The sequence below is a fragment of the Mercurialis annua genome, linkage group LG6 (assembly GCF_937616625.2).
Source record: "Mercurialis annua linkage group LG6, ddMerAnnu1.2, whole genome shotgun sequence".
In the NCBI taxonomy this organism is placed as follows: domain Eukaryota; kingdom Viridiplantae; phylum Streptophyta; class Magnoliopsida; order Malpighiales; family Euphorbiaceae; genus Mercurialis; species Mercurialis annua.
The window spans coordinates 42,759,597-42,770,693 of record NC_065575.1 but is presented as its reverse complement, the minus strand read 5'-3'; the positions used below and the strand labels follow the sequence as shown (position 1 = coordinate 42,770,693).

The 11,097-nt window shown below is 35.3% G+C and overlaps 3 protein-coding genes across 3 annotated transcripts; 1 reads left to right on the top strand and 2 right to left on the bottom strand.

The window, feature by feature from the left end:
• Positions 1 to 1,650: 1,650 nt before the first annotated feature.
• On the bottom strand, positions 1,651 to 3,063 carry LOC126686048 (protein ELC-like). The gene has a single exon (XM_050380065.1). The coding sequence runs from the start codon at positions 3,025 to 3,027 to the stop codon at positions 1,897 to 1,899; it is 1,131 nt and encodes a 376-aa protein (XP_050236022.1). The 5' UTR covers positions 3,028 to 3,063; the 3' UTR covers positions 1,651 to 1,896.
• A 1,465-nt stretch (positions 3,064 to 4,528) lies between these two features.
• On the top strand, positions 4,529 to 5,509 carry LOC126653574 (uncharacterized). The gene is made up of 2 exons (XM_050347495.2): positions 4,529 to 4,878; positions 5,190 to 5,509. Exons 1-2 carry the CDS (start codon positions 4,803 to 4,805, stop codon positions 5,426 to 5,428), a joined length of 315 nt encoding a protein of 104 aa, XP_050203452.1. The 5' UTR covers positions 4,529 to 4,802; the 3' UTR covers positions 5,429 to 5,509.
• A 1,063-nt stretch (positions 5,510 to 6,572) lies between these two features.
• LOC126653573 (uncharacterized) lies at positions 6,573 to 10,556 on the bottom strand. The gene is made up of 2 exons (XM_050347494.2): positions 9,788 to 10,556; positions 6,573 to 7,126 (listed from the first exon to the last, which is right to left on the bottom strand). Exons 1-2 carry the CDS (start codon positions 10,059 to 10,061, stop codon positions 6,819 to 6,821), a joined length of 582 nt encoding a protein of 193 aa, XP_050203451.1. The 5' UTR covers positions 10,062 to 10,556; the 3' UTR covers positions 6,573 to 6,818.
• Between the last annotated feature and the right edge of the window lie 541 nt (positions 10,557 to 11,097).

The window sequence follows — 11,097 nt, the reverse complement described above, 5'->3', positions numbered from 1 at the left end:
TTAAATAAATAAAAACATAAAAAAAACACTTTCATTTTATTCTCATTAAAAAAACCCTACACTTTCATTGCTGCCTACTCTGCACCACCGCTTGATCTTATCAGTCAATGCCTATCGTCTCTAGCTCCGTCTTCCGCCTCCACCACTGCCAAACGCCTCTATTGTCTCAAGCAAACCCACCGTCACGAGCAAATCCATCGCCCGAAGCTTTGTCTGCCGGCTCTACCATCATCTCCAGCGTCGTTTGCCGGCTCCAACATCATCTTTCACGTCTCCTTCCTCCATTACCATATCATGTCGCAAACGGTGACGGCTCTGATGAATAACAGTGGCCGCACAACGGGAGCAACGATGGCAGGGTGTAGGGATGGATTAATTTTAGGAAAATTAGGGTTATTGTTTTTTTAGCCATAAAAGTATTTTATATGTAAATAATAGATTTGAGTTCTTTTTCTTTTATATTTAATAAAAATAGGGTTGTCTTCTCGAAACTAATAAAAATTAGGTTTTGAGGAATTTTTTTAATATATTTAATATTTTTTTTAAAATTAAAAATTAATTGTATATTTGAAGATATTTATTTTAATTAAATTAGTTAATAAATTTAAAATAATTAAGATTTTAAATTAGATTTTTAAAAAATTGTTAATAGTCGGAGACAATTTTAATATTAAAAATTCTAAATATTAAAAAATAAAATTAAATAAAAAATTATTAATATTATTTGATGACAGGACCCAATTTGAATATTTTTTTTAGTGTAGGGACTCAATTTCCAAAACAATTATAGTGCGGGGACGCAATTTGGATATTTTTTAGTGTAGGGACTCAGTTTAGAAAATAATGACAGTGCGAGGACTCAATTACACATTTTGTATCTGTTAGTTTTTAACGTCATCTACGTTCCGTTTACTCGCTTACCGATAGGGACTTGAAATAGATATTTTTAATAGTGTAGGGATTTACTATGGATGTTTTTGAGTGCAGGGACCCAAATTAAAAAAGACGACAAGTGCAGGGACCCAAATATGCGTTTGGCCAAGGGCTTTGCTCTTTGCTTGAACACAATATCATTTTAGTCATAAATAGGATTTTAAGTCTCATTTTGTTAGATGTTAAAACACAAAAATAGAATTATTATATTTAATATATTTTTTTATAAAAATATTTTTTATTAAAATAGTTAAAATATATACTATTATGCTCTACATTTAATTTTTAATTTTAATATTTATAAAGAAGAATAAAATCAAAATAAATTTTACTATAAGTCAATTTAATTTTCATTTTCTTAAAACATCAATCAAGTTTTGAAAAGTTCACTTCGGAACTAAACATAAAATACCGATGGTACATAGAGGTGTCATGACCAAACACAATTGACCTACCCAAGAAAAAGTTAACAAACTCAGGCTGATTATACATATTCGTATCATATACATGGCAAACTTATTTATGACATGGCTAAAAGGTGTCCTATTTATATTTTTCACTTCAATTCATTCTACCCGTTTATGACACAATTTAAAACGTGTCAAATCTTGTCGCCCTAACACATTATTAATAAATAGATTGAATATGTCGTGTTGGTATCGTCCATATTTGATCTAACCCATTTATAAAACATACTATATAGATTGACACGAATAATTCATTAATTTTTCTGTTGTGTTCGTATTGATATTATAAGTAAACGAATCGTGTTCGTATTGACTTTAATCATATTGAATCGATACGACACAAATATCTCTCGACTCGTTTTGACACCCCCATTTGTACACCCTAGCTACACCCATATTCTCATAACAAAAAGCAAAGAAAAACTATACATTGAAAAGATCCTTTCACCTTTTGCCAAAATCATCCTCAATTGAAGAACCAACACTTCATTTCACATCAATAAGGCAAAAGAAACAACTCAGGACCTTTTACTTCAAGAAGCACCCTTCTATGCACAAACTGCTCTCTACCCAAACCTCTAATTTGCCTAATATAAGCATCAACACTCACTACTCCTTCCTCCAATCCCTTCTCCAAAGCATCCATCAAATCCTCAATCCCCCTATCCAATCCCAATCTCTCAATCACCAATCTTGACTCCTCATCCTCACCATCAAACCCATCATCCATTGCCACCTCATCACCTTCACCAATCCCCACACCATTGTTAACTCTCACCCAATTCATCACCACATCACTTTGCTCCATCAAACTCATCACTCTCTTCTTCAAGCTCAATCTTTCTTGCTCAAGATTAATGATCGCGTTTCGTGTAGTTTCGTTTCGATTCATCAATTCCATCTTTAACGACGATAATCTCTCAAATTCATATTCGAACTTGGAGTTTAACGTGATCAAATCGTAATGAATCATGCCCGAAAGGCGATCGAGAGCCTCCATCTTTGAGACATTACCGCAAACACCTGGTGAGCAACTAATATTTCCGCTACTAAAAAAAGGGTGATCATGGGAGAATATTTTGACAAGATTATGAACAAGTTCGGTTAAATTACAACGAGGGAAAACCCAAGATTGGAGATAAGGAGTTGAAGTAAACCCGGAAAACGGGTCGACAAACGGGTGATTCCGGTGAACCGGAGAGATTGAATTATTCGGTGAGACGTAAACAATAGGAGGGGTGTAAGGGTAATTTTCGTTTACCCAAATGGTGAGAGGCACAGGAGGGGTGTATTTCTCACAACCGGCGACGGAGACAGTGAGGTTTCCGGCGGCGTTGAGAATGTTGACGACGGTGCCGTCGTTGTGGGTGAATTTATCAGTGGAAGGTCTGAAAGTTGGGTAGTTGTTTATAAGTGAAATAAGGTGTTTTCTGATGATCCATTTTTGTTTAGGGCTAGGGTAAGATAGTGCATAAGGAGAAGTTGTTGAAGAAAGTGCGGTGTCGATGAATTGTGTTGAGGATGATGATGATGATGATGATGGCGCCATTAATTTTCTTGAAATACAGAGGAAAAGAGAGGAATGGAGGTTTAATTGTTTAGCAAGTAATGGATAGTATACTATCATTAGGTTGGATTATATCTAGAGGTGCATAAACAGACCGAACCCGAAAAACCAAACCAAACTGGCAAATTTAGTTTGATATTATAATGAAAAAACAGTAATTAATTTGGGTTGGTTTGGTTTGATTTGGTTTTATATAAAAAAATCATTTAATTTTTTTATGTAAATTAAATAAAAAATTAACCGAACCGACCGATTCGGTTCATATTAAAATTTATTCGTCATTGTAATCTCATTTCGGTTTGGTTTTGAAAAAGAGAGGAGTTTTAATTCGGATCAATTCCTTTTTGATATAAATCGGTTTGAATCAAATGCACACCCCTAATCATATTTCTTACTGGTCGCCTATTGCCGGATTTCTAAATTGTTGATCTATAAAGTCCTCTCGGCAATTTAAGTATGATTCAATGAAAGACACCTAAAAATATGAAAGGCGTGCAGTCGATTTAAATCTAACCAATGATTAAGAATTTGAATATACTGAACCGAACCTTAGTAGGTTCGATATGATTTGCACCACAAATGAAGTAGATTTTAATTGTTCTCAACACAAGATAGAAATAAAAGCTCATTTTTATTATAATACAAAACCGAACCAAAGTGAATTTATTAGCTCGATTCTACACACTTTATAAAAATGAATTTTTGTGTAAAGATGTGTTAATTTTTGTATATAAAAAGACTAAGAAGATTAATGAAGTCAAATGCTAATTTGGAAACATATTATAACATGATTTCAGTTTCTTGGAAAGTTTCTCTTGAGAGCTCCGTTTGAATTGCCTCTTTTTCCATGAAAATACCAAATATAATTCTATATATTGGCCAAGTCCATGATATGAGCCTATCAACTGCATCTTTTAATTTAAATATTAAAGATAATATAAATTGACTTCTCCTCTATATAATCTTGGGGAATCAGGATAGTCTGCTATCCTGGAATTAGCCTCAAACCGATGAACCAATACAAAGCTAAATTTTTAAGTGAAATATTTCAATAAGGATAACAAAATTTATTTTAAATATTTTACATATATGTTTGAAAATTATAAATCAACTCTTGAGAAATCTCAATTTTATTTATATTTTAAGATAATTTTTTATAAATAATTATAATTAATTACTTAAGAATTTGTATCTCTAAATTGTATAATTGCATTTGTTTTATTATTTAATGTTTTAGAAATAATGGGGCGAGAATCGGGAGCAATGAGAAGCAACTCTAACATATTCCATTTTTCCTATTCGAATCAGTACTTCTATACGTACGAATATCTCTCACTATACCAAATATAACTTTTTATGGCATTTTGTTTGTGGCATTTGTATAAAATACCACTAAATTAACAACCAAAAGTTAAGAGCCAATAGTGGCATTTATATTAAATGGCATTAAAAAGGTATAATTTGTGGCAATTTGAATAAGTGCTACAATTAAACTAATTAAATTTCAGTTCTGTTCGGTTCATTTTGAACGGAAGGCACACATCTAATTACATTTTGGATTGATTATTTATGGATTAAGAAGATATTAATTAATTGTAGTTAATATAATGAGAAAAGATTTGAAGAGAAATTGCTAACCTCACAACTTCCAAGGCCTTGGACATCTTCAGGCAATCTCGTGGCAGCAAGATCTCCATAAGTGCAATCCCTTCTAAATGGCAAAACTGGTGGAACCACAAATTGATGAAAAGGAGCCCAACTTTGCTGTCTTGGTGTTATCTATTTCCCATTTTTTGAAATTGTTGTGTTAGCAGACGAAATTGCAATCGTGTAGAATGATTAGTTTCATTTCAAGGATGAAATTCGTAATTGCTTCTCATTTCAGGCACTGGACTCATACTTCCATGAATGGTAACTGTTTTTTTTTTCCTTTCTTGTTTCTTTTTTTATCATTTCTTTCAAAGTTTGTGCTTAATTCATTCTCCTCTAAGAAAAACAGAAATTTTATGCTTTACTTTTAATTAAGAAATTTTATTCATTAGATTACATATTCTATAATTTATGTGTTCTACTAAAGTTTTTTTCCATGATTTTCATTAAATATGTCACTAAATCCATTTTTATGATGTTTTTTTACGGTTTTAATGTCTCGTATCATTATTATGTTAGTTCCAAAGGTTTCATTGTGTGTTTTTTTGTTGTTGTTTTTGCATGATTTAAAGTTAAAAAAAGAAACGAAGACCAACAACAAGTCGGCGGCAACGCCACTTCAAGTTGGTGGCGCGGCCAATTCTTCCTCACGACACATAACCGGTTGGCACTGACCTTCTGCCACATCATCGCCCCTCACTTTCGCTCAGCAATATATGTGCCGCCACTTCAGCAAGATGGCGTCATGTGGCGCCAAGAGCTAGCGCCATTAATCATGATGTCATTTCTTTGGTTCAGAATCTTGTTTTGATGTAATATATATTTCATAAATTTTGAATCGACTCTTGTTTGAACTAGTGAATTTGTCTAAGCAGAGGAACAATTCTTATATTTTGACCAAATCCTGATTCTATCTGTATTAACATACAAGTGATAGATAGACGTATAACGCCACAATATGAGGTTTTAAAAGTATTAACTCTCTCTCTCTCTCTCTCTCTCTCTCTCTCTCTCTCTCTCTCTCTCTATATATATATATATATATATATATATATATATATATATATATATATATATATATATATATATATATCGATTGTTGTATGAGCATTAAAGATGTTTATTGCTTTAAATATATGTTAATATTTAATTTTATCAGATAATCACATTGTAATGCAGTTCAAAACTAATTAAATACATATATCATTGACATAAAATCCGTAATTAGTCGTTGTATAGATATTTAAAATGTTAAATAATTAAAATGAATCTGGTTTAGATAGTGTGCACGCAAATGGAATAGAATCTATTTTTATACGTTACGCGTCAGAAAACCTAAAGTTAAATGCTTGTTTATGAATGTTTGTTTCACGCTTATTATGCCAGTCAGATTACGTTATATGCCGATCATGAATGTAATGCATGTTTATATTTATTCATACACTTATTTTCATGTTATTTGCTTTTCCAACAATTATTTTCAGTGTTTTTTTATTGTCTATATAACTTGAATTAATCTACTTTAAATATGCTAATTATAATTAATAAACAATATGAAAAACTTAATTTTATCCATGAATCCGATCCTTTTATCCAACGTGCAATGTCACAAGCGAGTGAGATATTTAGTCAATGGAAAAATAGTAATAAATTAAAAGGTTGCCAACTCAGCAATTTTTGCCGTATTTTTGATCGGTGTATGAATTTGAAAAAAAATTGGTAGTTAGTGTATGACAATGACAATTTTCAAACGGCATGATTAAAATAGAAAAACGTACAAAATTGGTGAATTATTTTGACATTACCCCTTAATTAAATGGCCACTCATTTTTTGGTTAAAACTCAAAATTAACATAAGTTTGAACGGACTGGACTCCCACTCGACTCTCCCAGTTTCCAGTATTAATGTTATGTGATTTTTTTTTTTGAAAGTAAAACAAATCTTCATTAAGATGTAATCGAAACAGGTACAGACGTAAGATATTCAGGAAAGTTCGAAAACCAATCCTGATGACCTGACAAAGAATGAGCATTACGCGCTAACAAGTGCGCAGCTACATTCGCAGACCGCCTTACATAAACAAAAGACAAATTAAAGTACTGTTTCGCTAAAGAAGCACAATCATCAATCAACACGTCCCCCTCCGCCCTATTCGGGTTCCTGATATCTATGATGATATCCATCGCGTCGGACTCAACTATCAAATTCCTCCAACCCTAAGCCAGCTGAGAGCCTCCCTAATGCCCATTGTCTCGACTATTCGGGGATCAAATACTCCAGCAAAACCGACTTGTCTAGCTTGGATCACCTCACCCTTTTCATTCCTAAGCACACACCCAACCGCAGCTTTACCTTCTTCACTAAAAATGGCAGCGTCTACATTTACTTTGAAGTAACCTGCTGCTGCACATTGCCACTCGGTCTGACCATCTAGCGCTTCAACTGCATTCTCATCAGAATTCCCAAAGCCAAAACGAGCCATCTTCCAAACATGCAACTGGTGACTAGCTGAACTGTCACGACCCAAAATATTGAGCCGAGACCGGCGCTAGGGAATGGGAGGGGTTGCTCCGAAACCCGTAGCAAGCCTAAAACCGTTATAAATTTTTCGCGATTAAAACATATTACTATATATAATACATTTATTAAAACATCGTATTTCTTTTCTGAAAACATTCGCGAACACATTCTTAGAAACCAGGGTCTTACCGAGCGATATCTCATATCCAGCACCGCCCTGTTTCTGATCACAAACATAACCAATTCCTCTTAAGGCAATTGGTACACAATTCAAACGGATAAAACACCATCTTTATAAACAACTTATTTATAAAACTATATCAGAGTTTATTTTTCCAATACCGTTTGGAATTAAATCATAAATCTTATACTGACACCTATTGACTACTGCAGCTCTATAAAACTCATACTTTGTGTAAGCCAAAAGGCTGCCGACACAAAGGAGATGGTCTGTCTGATCCGACTCCGGTCACCTGAAATAAAACACTGTGAGGGAGTCAGTATTTTGGGAAATACTGAGTGAGTTGACATTTACTAACAGTATTATAAAAATATAACATCGCATCTTAAGAGAACAATATTATAAAACATATAAACATGTATTTGATCCGTACGAAACTAATATCCTAGCATGTGACACATCTCTCGAATAATCATATATCATTCAACCCAATCGTAAATATCAATTGCGAGTCCAACTCGCTGGTGGCCCAGCCACTAGATACGGGGACTTCCAGGCTACACCGTAGCCGAGTTCACTCTGCGTATCTAAATCATAACCCAATCGTAAATATCATATTCATCATCAGCTTCCAGCTGAGTTATATCAATTCATCACTCATATACAAACATACTAGACCGACTCGGTACTGGTGATCACACAGCCTATTGACACCCAATAGGTAGCTAGTTTCTTCGGATCGCATACTAGTTCTCGTATACAGAAATTAAGTAAACATATAACATTTCAATCAATTATAGGTAATGCGATGCGTATAAACAATATACGTATATATATGAAGATAACTTTTATACTAATAATACGCGAAAGTAAATTGCCACTCACAGTGACCGCTATCCAAAACTGCATTATTATAATCCCGCAAGCGTAAGCTCCATGCGTTGTCCAATCACGTATCCACTTCCGCTAACTGGCTTGATAGCTTGTCGGTACGTCAGTTACTTAATCGAGTTACCTATACGTTTAATCCATAAACGTTGACTTAGTATCAAAACCCTAAGTTATAAACTTAGGTTAACATAATCGTACTTCAAATACGATTCTTAACTTTGATAATCTCTTAATCACACTTCTCTTTTAAACGTCCTAGTTTACGTTTTGATATTCAATCGAATCACGATTGATTACACGACTTGAAATTGTTTGAAATCGAGTTTCTGCGTCGCGTCAGGGCCCAGAAAGCCCAAATCAGGATTCCTCACTCGGCGAAGGACTGCACGTTCGTGCAGCAGTGTACTGCACGTTCGTGCAGTACGCTGCACGTTCGTGTGCTCCACGTTCGTGTAGTGTCCTACACGAACGTGTGCTACACGTTCGTGCAGTCTGCTACACGAACGTGTACTGCACGTTCGTGCAGTCTGCTACACGAACGTGTACTGCACGTTCGTGCAGCAAACGGCTGCCGATGTGCAGCTCCGGGGTTCATTCCCCGGGCCAATTCCGACGTGCTTAAACGTCCAAAATCGATTCTAGCACGATTTCCATTAATAACCATCTCAAATATCATCAAAAACGCCAATAGAAACGCGATTACGATTCGTTTAATTCGTTAAAACGAAATAACCCTTATTTATCAATTCTCATAATAAAAAAACGTCAAGCTTACCTCGATTTGAAGCTTAGCGATGATAGAGAATCGAATTCTGAACGAATCGATATAAAGAACTCGCGATTTGGACGAGAAACGGCGAAACGGCGACGGATCGTAATCGATCGTCGAAAGCTTCTGTAACTTTCGCTTCCTCTGATCATCACTTCCTTTCCTTACTCTTAAGGAAAGTTATTATATATATCTTGGCTAATTGTCCATTTTGATCCTTCATTTCTTTAACTTAAACCATTTCTCTTTTAAACTTTCTAATTTAACCAAATGGTTAAATTATTCTTTTAACTCGATTGCTTTCGTATTATTTATATTCATATAAATAATACTAACTCAAAATTATTATTTTCCGTCAATAATCTTTTAATTACTATTCTCGAGACTTAATTGGCTAATATACACTTTAGCCCTTAAATTTCTCAAAAGTGACAATTTAGCCCAAAACGCATCCGCGTCAAAATTTTAAAAGGTCTCCGATTGACCCAAAACTTTTACCACATATACTATAAAACATTTCGCGGACCTTGGCGAAATAATATCCCTTCGGGTTTTATATGGTTAAATCACCATTTTAGTCCCTCTACTTTATCTTGCAACTTTCTTAGTATTTTTCTTTTCCAATTCTAATTCCAACTTTTAGAACTGAAATATAATATTTAATCTTTCACAATAATCCTTTCGAGTCCGTCCTGCTAAAATTTAATATTTATCCTAATTTCTCGGAAATCTTTCTGATATCGCCATTCTAGCGACTTAACACTGGACACGTGGTCCAATTAAATACTTAAATATTTTGGGGTATTACATGAACCCACCACTTCCGCTGCCGAACTTCCCGATTTACCCCAAACAACATTATTACGATTAAGCCAAAGCCTCCAACAAATCAGAGAGGCTAACTCGACCTCATTTCTACCCAAACTGTGCAACCAGCAGCTACTCCAAGCTTGAACTTGCATTCCCGTCTCATTGCCAATCTTCAAACCTGCCAACTCCCAATAGTCTATAGCCAACGAGCAACTACTGAAAATATGGACAATCCGTTTCCGACCACCCGTTACATACCTGACAGGTATCATTAATAAAGACTCTCTTCGACGCCAAGTTAACTGCCGATGGAATGAACCCCGCAACTAGCCTCCAAAGAAAACTGCGAATATGTAACGGAACTTGGAGGTTTCAAATTTTATTCCAGCAAAACCCGTCCATCCCCAGACCACCATTTACCACCTCCCCACGAATACATCTATAAGCACTGCGAACAGTGAACTTCCTTTTCGCCTCCAGAATCCATATCCAACCGTCACTAATGTTTCTAGCGCTAATAGGAACAGCAAGAATATTATTAGCATCATCACTGTTAAAAATGTCCCGAACAATTTCTTCATCCCATTGCTTCGCATCTTCCCGAAAGAGTTGCCAAACTTTGGTACCCGCCAACTCCGGTTTCATCACAGTGGAGACAAACCCCGATTCACCCCTAAACAGCCAAGGAGAATGCCACACATCAGAACTACGACCATCTCCAATACTTCGCCGAACCCCTTTCTTCATAATCCCCTGCGTCGCAAATATACTACGCCAAACAAAGCTAGGATTACTACCTAGCGAGGCCTCCAAAAAAGAAGAGGTTGGATAATACTTAGCCTTAAACACACGTCTCAGCAAAGAGTCGCAATTACTAATCAATCTCCAAGCTTGACGAGCCAACATAGCCAAGTTAAAATCGTGAACTTTTTTAAACCTTAAACTGCCGAACTTTTTGGCAAGCAAAGCTTATCCCAATTTGCCCAACAAATACCTTTTTTCTCCGCTCGGTTACGACCCCACCAAAACGAGTTCATCATACGCTCAAGCTCGCTACACAAATCAAGCGGAATTAGAAAAACATTCATGATATAATTAGGCATAGCTTGGGCTACTGTCTTCAACAAATTCTCCTTCCCGCCCCTAGATAGCGCCTTAGAATTCCACCCTGTTATTCTCCCCCACACCTTCTCCTTAATAAAGTTGAAAATTTCCCTCTTATTTTTACCCACCAAAGATGGTAAGCCTAAATATGTACCTTGGTTGGCTACCTCATGCACACTTAACGCATCGCAAATGTCCAGCCTG

Bases quoted from the DNA above. Each gene is read 5' to 3' on its own strand.
- LOC126686048 (XM_050380065.1), bottom strand. From the start codon at position 3,027: ATGATAGTATACTATCCATTACTTGCTAAACAATTAAACCTCCATTCC.
- LOC126653574 (XM_050347495.2), top strand. From the start codon at position 4,803: ATGATTAGTTTCATTTCAAGGATGAAATTCGTAATTGCTTCTCATTTC. The intron at 4,879-5,189 runs GTAACTGTTTTT...CATGATTTAAAG, and splicing joins GACTCATACTTCCATGAATG to TTAAAAAAAGAAACGAAGAC.
- LOC126653573 (XM_050347494.2), bottom strand. From the start codon at position 10,061: ATGATACCTGTCAGGTATGTAACGGGTGGTCGGAAACGGATTGTCCAT. The intron at 7,127-9,787 runs GTAATACCCCAA...GTGACAGTTCAG, and splicing joins AGCGGAAGTGGTGGGTTCAT to CTAGTCACCAGTTGCATGTT.